Raw genomic sequence first — 16,498 nt, forward strand, 5'->3', positions numbered from 1 at the left:
TTTTTGATATGTTTGGGTTTAGTTGCAGACTCTTTAGGTGTTAGAAAGTCTGATGTATATATCTCTTCAGGAACAGTTGTTGAAGCTAGCCTTTTAGCCAGAGTGTTGGTTGAGCTTGACTATGAACTCCGATTTTACCGGTTTGATGGTGTTAGTTGGGTTTATATTGAAGGTTCAACAGATAAAGTTGGTTGTTTCCGAATGGCAACAAAAGTATATTAGTTCCACATTGAATGAAAGTGTGGATTAGTGTCTAGGTAATCAACAAAACATATTTTTGAATTGCAAATTTCATAAAACATCACCGTTTATAAAGTAGTTAGGAATAACTCCAACCGATCATAGAAGTATGTTATAAGTCATTTATATCAGTCAAACATATAAGTTAAGGAAATAATGATGGATATGAAAAAAAATTATCAACCTATCAGTTTGAATACACAATAAAAGATCTGGTGTACAATAGGTAAGCATGTCGAACATCAAAATGAGACAAGCAAGTATACAGAAGAAATGATAAAGGGAACCAAGAATAATAAACTGAGGGAAGCAAGTAATGAATAAATCATGTTGTTCTTGATGAAAAATCGAAATTAATTATATAGAAGAAAGATGCAAGTAATAAATATGAGACAAAAAACCAGAGCAAGTGTCATGTCACATTTAGACAGGTTCATGGTAAAAAATGAAAAAGGAAATTATAAAAGCCAAAAACTTTAAAGTGAAAAGAGTCATGTCTATTTCAGCTATCATTTCAACTTTAACAGAACTATGTTAAACGCGGTGAAAAGAGTATTGAAGAGCATTCAAAAAATGGCATAAACGCATAAGATGCAAAAAATCAAGTCTTTATCCAATGAGACACAATATAAAAAAAACAAAAGTTGAAAATGAAAAAATAAAAAACAAATTGATGAAAAAACCATGTACAATAGGATGTGTAAAGCAAAAGTTTCAGTCGGCCATAAAAAACTATTAATCCAATTTTAAAAACACCATGTTCAAATTAAAAGAAAAATGTAGTACCTGCACACGGGTATCGGGTATCAAGGAATAGATAAATGTAGTACTTGTAAAAAAAGCAATAAAAACTGCATGGCTAGTTTAACATCATTTCCAGCCATCATAGACATAGATGTCTATTCCAATGTTTCACACAACTTAAGCTGTTATGAGTAGGCATGAACACAACTTAAGAGACTTAAGAGTATCTCCTAAAAAAACGGACTTTGCATCAAAACATCTTAAGAGTACAGCTATAAATAACTTAAAAGCTGGTTCTCAAAACAGTTCCAAATAGTTTCAAAATATTCATCAAAACAACTTAATAGTATAATCAAAATAAGCATCAAAACTACTTAAGAGCAAAACCGAAAAGAACTTAAAAACTGGCACTCAAAACAGTTCCAAATAGTTTCAAAATAAGCATCAAAACAACATAATAGTAGAACCATAATAAGCATCAAAACTACTTAAGAGCAAAACTGAAAATAACTTAAAACCTAGATCTCTTTCTTTTTACACTTCCAAAATAAACATCAAAATCACTTAACAGTAAAACCAAAATAAGCATCAAAACCACTTGACAGTAGAACCAAAATAAGCATCAAAACAACTTAAGAGCAAAACTCAAAACAACTTGTTAACATTTGTCAAAATAGATATCTGGATTAGCATTAGTCAAAGTAGATATACTGATAAACTTATTTATCTGCATAAGAACAAAAAATGAAGTTGAAATAGTGAAGTAATGAGAATATCTTTTATCCGGATAAAACAAGTGTCCAGGAGATTTGAGAGGGTTTTGAATTTTCCTTTTAAATAAACTGCCACTTGGATGCATCCTTTATTTTGATTGGTGTTTCTCATTTAGTCCATTACATTTAAGATCATAATTTAGACAACGTTAGTGTAACATTATTTTGTTAATAAGGGTAAATTAGGGATATCATTAGTAGTCTCCATGCTTAGGTAGATAATTGATTAAAATTCAGTATTATCCTTTATAATTTATTTTAATTTAAAATAAAAACAATTATATAAAATGTATTTTATGTCATTTTAATTTATCAACTAATTGAACGCTAATTTTACTAAACATTTCAATTTGTTTATCAACTATAAGTCACCAACCATCAGCTATAAACTATAAGTTATCAGTCATCAACCATCAGTCATAAGTTGTAAACTATAAGCTAACTTAGCAAATTAATACATTAAAAGTATGCTTTAATTTTAAATTGTATCTAATATTTAAGTTTTATTTATGAAATCAAAAAATATAAAATTCACATAAAAAATAAAAAATACATAAAGGGAAAAATAAATAAATAAATAAAGGAAAAAGTTAAGTTGTATATTAATATATACATATATTGACGTCTTTAGTGGTATACACCCTCTAGTCACTATTATAAACAAATTTTATTTTATTTTTTTTCATTAAATAATTGATGTATATGGATTATATATGGACTAGATACATCAATCATTGGATGAACAAAAAAAAAGTCAAATTTTCTTATAATAGTGGCTGGATTGTGTATTCGCAAACTAATTACAGAAAGTAACATACGATTCACCAAGGATATGAGGATAACGAGCATCGCCTAAAATATGATTCGTGGTATGCCCACAAAGTAAGTCCATTAATTGAGTCACTCGATCGTTGGTTATATCACTCGCCCACTTATGAAAGTATGGGGTGTGACATGTCATGGCCCACTAATGGTACGAGAAAGGAAGTTAAAGAAGAATAGTGCATTCTCCAGTATAATAGGGAAGTAATTGATCCATATTCCAAGTTCTTGAGAGAGAAGAGTATTATAACCGCTCTCTTGGGTCTTAAGATCCTGGCCCAAAAAATTCTTATAAATACCTTAGCCATAGGTGAGAAAGGGAGATGCAATTCACTCAGTAATCATCCATATACAAAGCTTCTCACCATCTATGTGTGAGCTTGTTCTAACTCCCCAACCACTTAGACATCGCTACACAATAAGGTGTAACTGGAATTGCATTGCAATCGGTATCATTTATTTTGATGTTTTGTCTAAATTTAATTTGTAAGTGTAAATTAAATTATCACATTATTGTAATTCGTTTGTAATTGTTTTGTAAGTTTATCATTTCAATTATTTGTTTAGACATGTACCTTGAGATACCCATGTATTTCATGTATTAGATTTGGACATGTGATAATGTGTCTTTTTAGCCTAGATTTGATGCAAGTCAAAATATTGAATGTAGCTTTAATCACAAATTAAAAATATTTAAATCAAAGTTTTTTTTAATCTTGATTTGAATCATACATGTTATGATTCGAATCAAACACCTTCTAGAAAGTTTAGAAATTGGTTAAGCCACCTAGATTCGAGTTAAAAAAGTGTGTGATTCAAATCATTGTACATCATGACTCGAATCACATGATAATTTGATTAGAATCATGTGAATCAAAATTTCTTTAAAATTAAAATGTGATACGAATCATGTTTTAGTATGACTCAAATCACAGATACAAAACATGAACCAAATTCAAATTACAAATTATTCACTTTAATATCTTTAACTCAAATAATTACTTCTTTGATTCAAACCATAACCTCATCATTTGACTCAAATCTTATTTATTGTCTTTCTTTCATCTTTTTGTGTCAAACCTCATGCATCTATTTGACTAAAATCTTATTGTCTTTCTTTTATTTTTTTTTCAATAATCATTATTCATTGTTAGTGATCAATATATTCACCAAAAACCAAATACTCATTTTGTAAAGAATCTTGGGAGAAGCCATGAGAGTTTCTTCCTTTACACACATTATCTCCTTATTTTATCCTTGTGAAAAACTTCATAGAATGTTGATGGTTAGAGAGTTTATATCTGTGTTGTGTGAGATCCTTTAGATAATGTTAATCATCTTCAACCTTATATCAAGAAACCATTGATGCAACCTCGGGCAGTTCGAGCCTTCACTAGGCTCATCCGTCTTGAAAACCCCCATCTGGTTTTCCTAATGGTAACTAGATTAAAGTTTGACGAGATGCAAAATATTGTTTCGAAAACTGGTTTTAAGAACATGTTTCCTATTGATTGTAGAGGTTCAAGCAAAGGAAGAGCTGGTGATTTGTGTTTATTATGGAATGAGGAGCTTAATATTTAGGTTGTCTCTCACTCTCCTAACCATATTAGGGCATTTTGCCACGAAGGTGAAGACAACAATCCATGGGCCTTTCTTGGTTTGTATGGTTTCTCAGAAGAACACCGAAAAAGAAATACTAGGCAGCTGGTGCAGGATGTTTGCAGAGAGTTGGGTGACTGTCTGATTATTCTTGGCAACTTCAACGATGTTGTTAAAGATTGCGAGAAAGTGGGTGGAATTGGAGAACTTTATCTCAACTCTCTTGGGGCAGGAATGCAATTAAACAATGTGGCTTACAGGATATTAGTTTTACTGGTTACCCTTTCACTTGGTCGAATGGCAGACAGGGGAATGAAAATATCCAATGTAGACTAGACAGAAGCTTTATCACGCATATCTTTAAAGAACAATTTCCTAACACTTCTCTGGTTCATCTTCCTTGTCAAGGATCAGATCACGTGGATCTACGCATTTCTATTGAAAAGGAGTTTGAAAGAGAAAGGAGGTTCTACCTGTTCCGTTTTGAAGAGGTGTGGTCTAAAGATCCATGATGCGAGAATTTGGTAAAGCAGGTATGGAGGGCTAATGGAAACACTTTTACTCACAAAACCAAAGTTATCCAGGAACTTTCATCTCTGTTTAAGGAGTACAGGTCTGGGAGTGTGGAAAAGGAAATTAGGAAATTAGAATCCCTATTGAAGGAGGAAAGGAGATCGGTGACGAATGTTGAGGAGATCCAGAAATTTAAAACTCTTGAGAGACAAAGGGGTAAGTTGTTGGGAATTGAAGAAACTCTGTGGAGGCAAAGGAGCAGAGCCACGTGGTTGATGGATGAAGATCGCAATACAAAATTCTTCCACAACAAAGCTAATCAACAAAGGAAAACCAATACAATCAAAAGGCTGAAAGACAAGAATGGCATCTAGTGTTCTGGCTCAAGGCAATGTGAGCGTATTCTGGTTGAGTATTTTTCGGAGATATTCAAATCCTCCATTCCCACGAGCATTGATGAAGTTTGCAGTTCTACCAATGTGAAGTTATCTAAGGAGTATGTAAATGTGTGTGCTTCCCCTTTTTGTGAATTCGATGTAAAGGAGGCAATATTTCATATGCATCCAACAAAAGCCCATGGCCCTAATGGTCAGTTTGCTATTTTTTCTAGAAGTATTAGAACACAGTTGAAAGAGATGTCACGACAGTTGCGTTGGAAATTCTGGATCATCATCGGGATCCCTCTGACATAAATGCGGCTTTCATTGCGCTAATCCCTAAGACCAAAAATCCGTGTTTCCCTCATGAATTTAGACCCATCAGTCTCTGTAATGTAGTCATGAAAGCAGTCACGAAGGAAATTGCGAATAGATAGAAGCCCATTCTGCCGGAAGTTATCACCGAAGATTAAAGTGCTTTTGTTAGAGGCAGATTGATAACAGACAACGCGTTAATCGCTATGGACTATTTCCACTGGATGAAGAATAAAAAGAAAGGGAGGAAAGGATACATGGCACTAAAACTAGATATGTCTAAATCCTATGACCGTATTGAATGGGATTTCGTGGTGGCGGCTTTAGAAGCAATGTGTTTCCCTTCTAATTTGGTCAGTCTTATCAGAAGGTGCATGACTACTATATCTAACCAAGTGCTTGTTAATGGCAAGCCAACCAAGAAATTTCATCCGGAGTGGGGGCTTCGCCAAGGCGACCCTCTCTCCCCTTATATGTTCATCATTTATGCTGATTTTATTTCAGGTATGCTTAGGAATGTTGTTGTTATTTCGAAGGAGATTCATGGAATGCAGGTTTCTAGAAAGGCCCTTATAATTTCTCATTTGTTCTTTGCCAATGACAACCTCATTTTTCCTCTCGCAAATGAAGCAGAAGCTGACAGAATTTTAGGAATCCTTGACATGTATCAGCGAGCCTATGGCCAAGTAGTTAACTTTGAAAATTCCAAGGTGTCTTTCAGCAACAATTTTTCTTCGAGTATTAAGGAATCCATATGTTGCAGGCTTTGTTTCAAATTTGTGGCGAGTCACTCCAAATACCTGGGCCTTCCAATGGTGTTTGGAAGATCAAAAAAAGAAGTGTTCTCCTTAGTCATTGAGAGGGTATGGAAGAAAGTGAATGGGTGGAAAGAAAAGTTCATATTTAGGGCTGGTAAGGAGGTGCTCATTAAGGCAGTGGCACAAGCTATCCCAACATACACTATGAGTTGCTATTGAATCCCAAATAGTTGTTGTAAAGAGATTGAGTCGATGCTGGCAAGATTTTGGTGGGGATCAAATAATGAGGAGAAAAAGATACACTGGATGAGTTGGGAGAGATTGGCAAAAGCAAAAGGCGACGGAGGAATGGGTTTCCGAGGCATCAAGGACTTCAACAACAGCCTCCTTGGTAAGCAATTCTGGAGGTTATTACAGAGTGACGGTTCCCTGTTCGAAAGACTTTTCGAAGGAAGGTACCATCCAAGAAGCAACATTTCTGAAGCAGGCTTGGGTTTCAAACCAAGCTATGCTTGGCTCACCATCTTCAGTGCAAAGGATTTGGTCCTTAATGGGACAAGATGGTGAATAGGGAATGGTGAAAGTGTAAACATTGTTGGTGAAAATTGGATTCCTAATGTCCCAGGTTTTAAACCGTTTACGATGTGCAATTCCTTGGAGCAAAACACAAAGGTTTCTAGTCTGATTGATGGTGATCTTGGAAAGTAGAACATGGAGATCCTCAGAGATCTTTTTGCTACAAATAAAGTGGATCACATTGCAAGTATTCCAATCTCCACTAAAGCTCCGGAAGACAAGCGTATTTGGCACTACGAAAGGGACAGGGAGTAGTTTGTTAAGTCGGCCTATCATCTCTCGAGAAGAATTCTGCATCTTCCAAAGGCTCAATCTTCTCTTATACAAGATGGTGAGATTTGGAAACATCTTTGGAAAGCACCTTTGCTGGAAAGGACAGAGAACTTCATTTGGAGGCTGCTTAATAATATTCTCCCGACAAAGTGCAATCTTGAGAAAAAAGGTATTAAACTTGATACATCCTGCCCTCTTTGTCATTGTTTTCTTGAGTCTGTCAATCATGTTTTTCTCCATTGTGAATTTTCAAAGAGAGTCTTCTTCTCCCCACCCCTTGGAGTGCGTCTGCCGGATGCTAATGAGTTGGTTGTTTGGTGTTTTAAAATCAAAAGAGCCTAAGTTTGTACAAGTTATTGGCTTTGGTTTGTGGAAAATCTAGAACGCTAGGACTGTGTTAGTGTTTAGTCAGAAGGTCTCATGCCCGCAGGGAGTGGCTCAAGAAATCCATGAAGCATCTTTAGATTTTAATGACTCTAGGCAGGTGGGTTAGAATAGTGCAAAGAAAAACACGATGAGCCTCATTCCTAAAGGATTTTGGAGTGTTCAATCGGATGCTGGCTGTTTTGACAATGGTGTTGTTTCATTAGGGTGTGTCATCAAAGAGCCAACGGGAAACATTGCTCTGGCTACGTGCATGAAGAGTTTGAGTTATGCAAATTCGGCAACAACGGAGCTTCTTGGCATTCAATGGGCTATCCAATTGGTGTTGGATCTTCATATAGATTCAACTCTCTTCTTTTCTGATGCCTTATGGATAGAGGATTGTGTGAATGGAAATGATTTTGATGCTGCTTTGGATTCGATTGTTCAGGACTGCAGGCTCCTCCTAGGAAAGTTTAAGAATTCTCCATTGTTGTACTTAAATAGAACTTTTAATTCTGATGCCCACCTTTTGATTGGTGTTGGTAAATCCTTAGGTAATATAACTTGGATTGGTAATTTGCCCACTGTTGAGGATGTTGATGTATCTTTGGCCCATTTGACTCTTTCTTAATCTAAATGATGTTTGGTATAAAAAAAAAAAAGAAACCATTGGTGTAGTGTTCAATTCTAAAGATTGAGTGTGAAAGGTAGATTAAAGATACGTTAGAAAATTTAATGTTTTTTTTGAGAAATTTGTTTTATATATCAGGAGAAAGGATCTCTTCTTGTATAAATTATTAGATGGTGTTTAAAGGAATGAGCTAACTATCAATATCATCTACTCCAACCAAGAGATTTTGGTGAAAACGTTCTAAAATAAATTGAGGACTGTGCATTAATTTTATTAAATTCCTTGCATAAAACATATCCTAAAATAAAAGGAAAATTCTTATTTATCCAACTCAAAAAGTTACGTTTAGGGTGTGTTTAGTTCAAGGTAAATGGAGGGAGGGGAGGGAAAATTTTTAATTAATTATGTTTGGTTCAAATTTAAGGAGGGGAAGGGAGGGGAGCAAAATCCCTCCAAACCTCACTTTTTGCGTTCCTCCGAATTGGGGGAATTTGGAGGGGAGGGGAGGGAATTTGAATTTGAATACGTAAAAAATCATTATATTTACTAAAATATCCTCAATTTAATTTTAATATTTCAAAATTATTTATTTTCTTTTGTGTTAATGTTTCTCTTCTATGTGATTTTTCTCGATTATTTCCATCAACTTATTATAACTATTATCCACCTTCAATTTTTTTTTCAATTTTTTTTACTTAATACGAATCATAATCATTGCATTATTTTTATAATTATTTTAATGTTTATTTATGTTCATTTTTTCTTCTAATTTTGTTATTTATCCCATTATATTTTCTTTTATATCAAATTTTAAATCATTCACTTTATTTTATTTTTTGTTTATTTATTTTATTAAAAAATCTAAATTATTAGTTTTAACAATAACTTATTTTATGTATTTGTTTTGTTAGATGATTCATCACTATTTAAAAATTGTTATTAGCATATAGTTTCGTCTGTGTCGGAGAGTTATAATCTGAATCAAGTGTACTCAGTTTATAACGTTTTAGTCCCTCAATATTAAAATATTTATTACTAAAAAAATATTTATGAATTTTTCATATTTGAATATTATATCACTTATATAATATTATAAGGGTAAAAATATAATTTATGAATAAAACCTGTCCCCTCCCCTCCTGAACCAAACATATTTTTAATTAAAACCCCTTTCTTCCCCTCCCCTCTCTTATTTTGAACCAAACACTTATTTGATTAAAAAAAATCCCTCACCTCCCCTCCCCTCCCCTCTTTTAAAATCTCTCTCCTCTCCTCCCCTCCCCTCCCCTCCTTTCCTTTGAACCAAACAGAAATGCATTAAAAATATCAAACAAGACACCAATGCCAATCCCGTATTTTACCCAAATTTCATGTTTCATAAATTTATCCTCCAAATCCAAACCAACACAAGATCTCATGAACTAACAAACCATGTTTCTCACTCTCATAAACCATAAACTCTCTCTTTCTTCTTCTTCTTATTGCTTCTTCTATCTTCAACCTTCCATTTCACCCAACACTCACACTAAACCCTCTTTCCCCATTCACTCACACAAAACCCCACTTTCATCACTATCCCTTTCTCCAACTACATCTCCAAACTCTTCAACTACACAAAACCCCATTTTTCTCCCATATTTCGACCAGCACGAACAAGAGCAAAACACAAAAGAAGAAGAAGAAAATCAACAATCCTATGACCCAGATGATCCAATCTACAAATTCTTCAAAACCCGCACAAGGGTTCCATCTCAAAACCCGGGAAAACAAGGAAAGTTGTTCCTTCAGAGAAATCGTCGTACAACATGGCACCTTGCTTCAGATGATTTTCACGAAGAAGAAGAAATCTCTTTGTTGGTTGAAGACGACAAAGAAATGGGGTCTCAAAAGAAGGAATCATCATCACTGCCTGAAGGTGTTGTTGGGGAAATTCTTCATCTTGCAAGGAATTTGCCACAGAATTTGACTCTAGAGGAAGCTTTGGGAGAGTATGAAAAAAGGGTCAATACGAAAGAGTGTTTAGAGGTTTTGGAAATACTTGGGAAAGAGCACCTTGTGGTGTGTTGTTTGTATTTCTTTCAGTGGATGAGGTCACAGGAACCATCACTTGTTACTCCAAGGGTTTTCACTGTGTTGTTCCCTTTGTTGGGAAGAGCAAAGATGGGTGATAAGTTGATGGTTTTGTTCAGAAACTTGCCGTCTAATAAGGAGTTCAGAAATGTTCGTGTTTATAATGCTGCAATTTCAGGCCTTCTCTCTGATGACAGGTAGCTACACATTTATTCACATTCAATCATTTCTATAGTACTAGTATAGTATTGGCGTGCGTTATTGCAGACCGTCTCAAGTTTCTGGAGGTATTTTGTAGGTTAAAGTAGTATAACTATGACAAAATAAATAGAGGCATTATTTATTTAACCATAATTGATTGTGACAAATATTTTTAAGAGGCCCTATTTGGCCCCGGCTTAACCGTGACAAAATTTGGGTTTTGTATGGTAGTCTGCCTTGCATGCTCTCAAACACGACGACGCTGACTTATTGTATAGTATCTATGTGTTGTTCCATTCATTGTTATTGTATCTGTTCATACCAATGTAGTTTTTCCGTTGCAGCACTGTGGTAGTAATACTGCATAACATAAGAGTTTGATGTTGATACCTTCCTGGTTGTGTTTATTAGATACGAAGATGCTTGGAAGGTTTATGAGTCGATGGAAACAGATAATGTTTTTCCAGATCATGTGACTTGCTCTATTATGATTATTGTTATGAGAAAACTTGGGCGTAGTGCAAAAGATGCATGGCAGTTTTTCGAGAAAATGAATAAAAAAGGAATCCGATTGGGCGAAGAAGTCCTCGGTGCACTGATAAAGTCATTTTGTGTTGAGGGTCTGGTGAGTGAAGCTCTCATCATTCAATCTGAAATGGAGAAGAAAGGGATTTCTTCAAATGCAATTGTGTACAACACTCTGATGGATGCATATTGTAAATCAAATTGCGTAGAAGAAGCCGAAGGCCTTTTTGTCGAGATGAAAGCTAAAGGGATTAAACCAACCGCAGTTACCTTCAACATTCTAATGCATGCATACAGCCGAAGAATGCAACCTAAGATTGTAGAGAATCTGCTGTCAGAAATGCAGGATTTTGGCTTAAAGCCAAATGCCAATTCATATACTTGTCTAATCAGCGCGTATGGAAGGCAGAAAAAGATGAGCGACATGGCTTACGATGTATTCTTGAAGATGAAGAAAGTCGGAATAAAACCCACTTCACATTCCTATACAGCAGTGATCCATGCTTATTCAGCTAGTGGCTGGTACGAGAAAGCTTATGCTGCATTTGAAAACATGATCAGAGAAGGTATCAAACCTTCAATAGAAACCTACACTACTTTACTAGATGCGTTCAGACGAGCTGGTGACACTGAAACATTGATGAAAATATGGAAGCTGATGATGAGCGAGAAAGTTAAAGGAACAGAAGTTACATTCAACATTCTTGTTGATGGCTTTGCTAAACAAGGTCTCTTCATGGAAGCAAGAGATGTGATATCTGAATTCGGGAAGATTGGATTGCGACCAACGGTGATGACCTATAATATGCTGATGAATGCATATGCACGAGGAGGGTTAGACTCGAAGCTGCCGCAGTTGTTGAAAGAGATGGAAGCTCTTAAGATAAGACCAGATTCGGTAACATATTCAACTATGTTATACGCCTTTGTCCGTGTTCGAGACTACAAGCGGGCGTTTTTTTATCACAAGCAGATGGTCAAAAGTGGGCAGGTGATGGATATCAGTTCTTACAGGAAGCTACGGGACATTCTTGATGTCAAAGCCGCAGACAAAAACAAGAGTGATAAGGTAACCTTGCTTGGTGCAATTAACAAAAAGATGGGCATTATGAAAACCAAGAGGAAAAAAGATGAGTTTTGGAAGTACAAGACGAGACATGTAAAAAAACCTTAGTTTTGATGTTGATGTATAGTAGAAGCTAATGGTGCAATGCCTTGTAAAAGTTCAATTTTGATCCAATTAAGTTATATCTTTATTGATAGAACTTGTGCTTACCATGACTAGTATCTAGTTCCAACCTTTGTTTTCATCAAATATCACATCTCCCATGTTTACAAGTTTGCTTTATTTTGAAGCATATAATTTGTATGCAGCGTTAGAACGATAACAGGACCGTTGCTTAGATTATGTCGTCAATTTTTCTTTTGATTTGCTCTTAAACATGTCTCTGATAATAGTTTAATCTATCACTATGTGATGAATAAATAAATAAAAACTAAATAAGTAAATTAATAATATTTTAAGATCTCAACAGGGTTTTGTTATAAAAAGTAAAATAAAAAGAAAAATAGGATGCAAGTGCAAAGCAACAGTTACATGATCAAATTTTCTCTATCTTAACAGAGCTTCTATAAAATCATAAACATGTTGTACAATCATAAATAACTCAATCCACCGTGTCCTTCCATTAACTTCCTCTTGGCCTAATCGTTTTTTTCTACCGACGGTTGGTGTATCCAGTTTGCTCTCCATACGATAGGTGATGATAGGAGCCGTTCTGTTTTCCACCCTAATGATTTGACCTGTACCAAACATAGAGTCAGTTTCGATAAACCGAATTAAAATTAGTTTTCCATCCATGTTTAAATATGTACCTTCTGAATAAATATTTCATACTGATTTTCCATCCATGTTTGGCTGTCTGAATGCAAAGATTTGCTTTTATAAGCATTATTTGCAAGGACTAGGGCATGAACAAATGACTTTAGGACATCAGCACCACTTGAATCTTTATGAACGATAACGTTAATGATTCCTTTCTTTTCCACTAGTAAGTACTTGGCTAAATACAGTAACAAGAAAACGAAATAAGGTTTTTAGACTTAAAGTAAGAATCGGAAAGCAAGTGGTTGAAAAAATTTGAGAGATTAACCTTTCGTGTAGTAAGATGCTACCGAAAGCAAATGCTCCTTACTGTTGGTGTCACACAAAAGAGAATTTTCTAAGTAAGCTTTATGAATGACATATCAAAGAAGAAATTTGGTATCTATGACGAGGGCACAGACTAAATTTTAGCAACTCACATTTCCATTTCATCGAATGAAGAAATCCTTGTGCCTAATCGTACTTTTGTATCCAATGAATTAGCCTTCTTTGAACTCCATGAAGTTAGTTGTATCGGTAAAACATGCTCCAGTGAAGAGACCTGTTTAGGGGAGAGAACTGGCAAAAAGTTTAGAAGCATGCATTAATATAGAGAAACAATAAGAACAGTATAAGCCTGCTTCATGTGACAAAACTGTTCTAAAATGCAGCCGATTTTATGTGCCAAAATCATAAACAGAAGAGTAAATGATCTAAGTCTAACATCGAAGATAAGTTGTGAAAATGGAAACAGATAATACCTTGGCCAGTCTTCGTGAAATGCTGCAAGAGAATAGAGCTTCTTTCAGGGTTTAGTGAGTTCAGTGCCAAGCATCGAACAGCTCGGTAGTTGGCTACATTAAACAAGACACCATTAGCATTATCAAGTTCAGTGCCAAAACTCGAAGGAATGCATAAAAACAAATTACGATTTGAAAACATACCATACATATGAAACAGGGTCAAAGACAAAAAAGAAAACCAAATTGCTAGCGGATGCCCAATAGTAATGCGAGCAACAAGCATTCCCAGTGCCATGCCAATCATCGTAGCCACAGTTTCTTGACTTCCTTCCTATTGATGTATGTTCACAAATCAAAATATTATCTATTTCTTATGCCCTACTAAATAAAAGACTTAATAATAATAATAATCTAAACAATTAATATTAATACAATTTATACCTTAGCAGATATATCTGCAGCATTATCCTGAAGAGCAAAATGTTGAGTCAAAGCTGCTCTAGTAGCTCCACTTGCAACCCCAGCTAGTTCAAAATCATGATTTAAGAGGAAAAATATTAAATTACTGACATGGAAACTAAAGAGGAATAAAAACTTACAGAAACTAACTAATAAATTATGTTACTGATCTATTTTTGAACTTGAGGAAATGCTGGAACTTACTGAAAGATCTTGATATGCTCCCTAAGCAAACGATAAAAACAAAAGCTGATGGAAACAATGGTGAAATGAGATCCATTAGCATACCTGCAATCAGTTCACAAACCTTAACATATCAATATGACTATATGAGATATAAAAACTGTAATGTGAACAAACAATCAAATATAACACAGTAGCATCAATAAAAGATATATTGAAGCCTTCATGTTAAGTTTTAGTTTCACGAAACAAAATAAAAAAATAGAAATTAGTGACCAAGTAAATCATTCCAAATAGAAGTTATCTTCTTCTAATAGTCTCCATATATTATCAATAATAATATAGCAAGATGAGCATATCATGATTCATGAGCTCTACATACACTGAAAAATCAAAGTTTTAAATTAATGCAAATCTATGCAGTGTTCATATCAGTTAAGAACAGTCATATTCAACATCAACAAGGTAAATAGCTTTGGAGGATACTGTTAATTGAATTAATGCATTACGAGGATAGTGTTTAATTCATAAATATATTTGGATGATACTGTAAATTAAATGGAACAAACACTGTTATGTTATTTGGTCGTAAGGGGAGAATGGTGCACGTGTAGGCCTCAAAATTTATTCAATCGCAGTCCTTGGATCTACATGCTATGAAACCAATACTCAATCAGTTAATTGTTTTTGACCTATGTCTATACATAAGAGAAAATTTTCATAAAGAGCATGGATACAGAAATTTCTTCTAGAAAAAGACGAAGTGCCAAATAACCTACCAAGATCATTCATTAGATCTGCAACCAAACGCCACATTTTTGCATTACTATCAAGATTTGATCCCTGCAGCATATAGAAATATAGTTAATAGATCATGCTTTCGGAATCATTTGAGTGGAAATTGAACCAGCATACAGAGTCATTGCTGCATATTTCATTTCAAAACTAATAAGAACTATAATTTCATTTGAGAAACAAACCTGGTAGAATGTAAATAAGATTCCTCCAAGCATGCCAGTTAGATCTCTCAAAAACCACTGGAAATAGTTTCAACATTCAATGTCAACACATTGCAGCCTAAGAATTGCAGCCTAAGAAACACTAAAAGCAACATAATGTACCAAAATAAAACAAAAAAAAAAGGACAAACAACTCCAAGCCCGACACCACACAAAACCAAACATGACTATCACACATCGACAATTAATAAAAACTTGAAAAATGAAAGTAATTTGATGTAATCACATATGTCGGTTTCTGACATATACATGTGTTGAACACCGGACACGCCTCCAATCTAAAGTATCGGTGCTACATAGTGTTCAAGTAAACACATAATAGAACCAGTCCACTGGAAATAGTTTCAGCATTCAATGTCAACATATTGTAGCCTAAGAAACACTAAAGGCAATGCACCAAAGCAAAAAAAAAAACACAAACAACTTGAGGCTTCATTCCCGAAGCTCCAACATAAAATAAAAATTGAAAATAAATATAAAATCCAACCACATGTTTTGGCGATGTCTGATACCAACACGTGTTGGACACCAGACACGCCTCTGATCTGAATTGTAGGTGCTGCATATCGCTCAAACAATGTAGAATACAACTAATTGATACCTGAAAAGTGGCACCAAGGACAGTAGCTGATTTCTCACCAACTCCAATAGCACTCAAGAGAGCCTGAAAGGGATTTTGTTAACAACTCATTCACTACTCAAACTTTTGCATTACTACTACAAATAACGCCTTACCTGGGTAGAAAGCATGGTCCTTATATATGTTGAAAGTCCCTACAATAACCAATCTATAATTAACTCAAAAACAATAACAAAACAGTTTTGATGACATAATTCATAATTGAATAGTTACCTGCAATAAATCCCAAATTTGAAAAGGAACATAATCCGGAGTAACACTGCTTGGAAACCCCTGAAAGAGAAACCCTTTCAAAAATCACATAGTAATAATATAGTAGTTGAAATCCACGATAGTTATGACATAGAAGCTTGCCTCAGGAACAAATGCTTGAAGAAAGCGTCTCCAGACATGGGTAAAGCGTGCACCAGATCTGTGTATGGAGAAAGAGGAAGAAGAGGCTTTGATGGTGAAAGTCTTGGAGAGCTTAGTGGGGGATGAACCGTTCCATTCTTCCAATGTTAATATTGGAGTTTTGTTGGAGGAGATGACGGGTGGAGAAGAAGGTGAAAGTGATTCCATGATGCTGAGATCATGAAGTGAAATAGTTGGATTGCGAGACAGACAGAAGTGAAGTGCCAAACCTTGATCACTTCGCAGGTTGTAAGAAGGGTCGGTCCTCTTCAATGTGTAACAGGTTTTGACTTTTTGGAAATGACTAAATAATTTAGGTAAAAAAAAATTCTATGTTAGATTTTCTATATTTATTTGTCTTAAATTATTTGTTCATTTAAAATAACAATGTAATTTCTCTATTTTTTATTATAA

At 34.7% G+C, this 16,498-nt stretch overlaps 3 protein-coding genes across 4 annotated transcripts; 2 read left to right on the top strand and 1 right to left on the bottom strand.

Annotated features, from left to right (window-relative positions):
* The first annotated feature begins 4,013 nt into the window (after positions 1 to 4,013).
* On the top strand, positions 4,014 to 5,065 carry LOC131643247 (uncharacterized). The gene is made up of 3 exons (XM_058913399.1): positions 4,014 to 4,119; positions 4,207 to 4,505; positions 4,712 to 5,065. Exons 1-3 carry the CDS (start codon positions 4,014 to 4,016, stop codon positions 5,063 to 5,065), a joined length of 759 nt encoding a protein of 252 aa, XP_058769382.1.
* Positions 5,066 to 9,321: 4,256 nt separating this feature from the next.
* Positions 9,322 to 12,161, top strand: LOC131643272 (pentatricopeptide repeat-containing protein At5g50280, chloroplastic-like). The gene is made up of 2 exons (XM_058913463.1): positions 9,322 to 10,254; positions 10,670 to 12,161. The coding sequence occupies exons 1-2, from the start codon at positions 9,419 to 9,421 to the stop codon at positions 11,955 to 11,957; spliced, it is 2,124 nt and encodes a 707-aa protein (XP_058769446.1). The 5' UTR covers positions 9,322 to 9,418; the 3' UTR covers positions 11,958 to 12,161.
* Positions 12,162 to 12,269: 108 nt separating this feature from the next.
* Positions 12,270 to 16,362, bottom strand: LOC131643273 (protein root UVB sensitive 3-like). 2 transcript variants are annotated; one of them, XM_058913464.1, is made up of 14 exons: positions 16,046 to 16,362; positions 15,905 to 15,964; positions 15,787 to 15,825; positions 15,653 to 15,715; positions 15,013 to 15,069; positions 14,812 to 14,875; positions 14,054 to 14,137; positions 13,832 to 13,914; positions 13,592 to 13,721; positions 13,409 to 13,501; positions 13,088 to 13,226; positions 12,937 to 12,977; positions 12,659 to 12,846; positions 12,270 to 12,586 (listed from the first exon to the last, which is right to left on the bottom strand). In XM_058913464.1, the coding sequence occupies exons 1-14, from the start codon at positions 16,250 to 16,252 to the stop codon at positions 12,488 to 12,490; spliced, it is 1,347 nt and encodes a 448-aa protein (XP_058769447.1). In that variant the 5' UTR covers positions 16,253 to 16,362; the 3' UTR covers positions 12,270 to 12,487. The 2 variants fall into 2 exon arrangements, 1 of the variants encoding a protein (XP_058769447.1); XR_009296165.1 differs by lacking the exon at positions 12,270 to 12,586 and having other exon boundaries at positions 12,749 to 12,846; positions 13,088 to 13,209.
* Positions 16,363 to 16,498: the final 136 nt, after the last annotated feature.

Source organism: Vicia villosa, unplaced genomic scaffold (assembly GCF_029867415.1).
Source record: "Vicia villosa cultivar HV-30 ecotype Madison, WI unplaced genomic scaffold, Vvil1.0 scaffold8, whole genome shotgun sequence".
Taxonomy (NCBI): domain Eukaryota; kingdom Viridiplantae; phylum Streptophyta; class Magnoliopsida; order Fabales; family Fabaceae; genus Vicia; species Vicia villosa.

What these genes read in the sequence shown, in the direction of transcription:
- LOC131643247 (XM_058913399.1), top strand. Translation starts at nt 4,014, where the DNA reads ATGGTAACTAGATTAAAGTTTGACGAGATGCAAAATATTGTTTCGAAA. An exon ending in TTCAAGCAAAGGAAGAGCTG is followed by an intron (nt 4,120 to 4,206) that starts GTGATTTGTGTT and finishes TTTGCCACGAAG; the next exon opens with GTGAAGACAACAATCCATGG. An exon ending in GGGGAATGAAAATATCCAAT is followed by an intron (nt 4,506 to 4,711) that starts GTAGACTAGACA and finishes TTGGTAAAGCAG; the next exon opens with GTATGGAGGGCTAATGGAAA.
- LOC131643272 (XM_058913463.1), top strand. Translation starts at nt 9,419, where the DNA reads ATGTTTCTCACTCTCATAAACCATAAACTCTCTCTTTCTTCTTCTTCT. An exon ending in GGCCTTCTCTCTGATGACAG is followed by an intron (nt 10,255 to 10,669) that starts GTAGCTACACAT and finishes TGTGTTTATTAG; the next exon opens with ATACGAAGATGCTTGGAAGG.
- LOC131643273 (XM_058913464.1), bottom strand. Translation starts at nt 16,252, where the DNA reads ATGGAATCACTTTCACCTTCTTCTCCACCCGTCATCTCCTCCAACAAA. An exon ending in AAATTTGGGATTTATTGCAG is followed by an intron (nt 15,826 to 15,904) that starts GTAACTATTCAA and finishes TGGTTATTGTAG; the next exon opens with GGACTTTCAACATATATAAG. An exon ending in TCCTTGGTGCCACTTTTCAG is followed by an intron (nt 15,070 to 15,652) that starts GTATCAATTAGT and finishes AACTATTTCCAG; the next exon opens with TGGTTTTTGAGAGATCTAAC.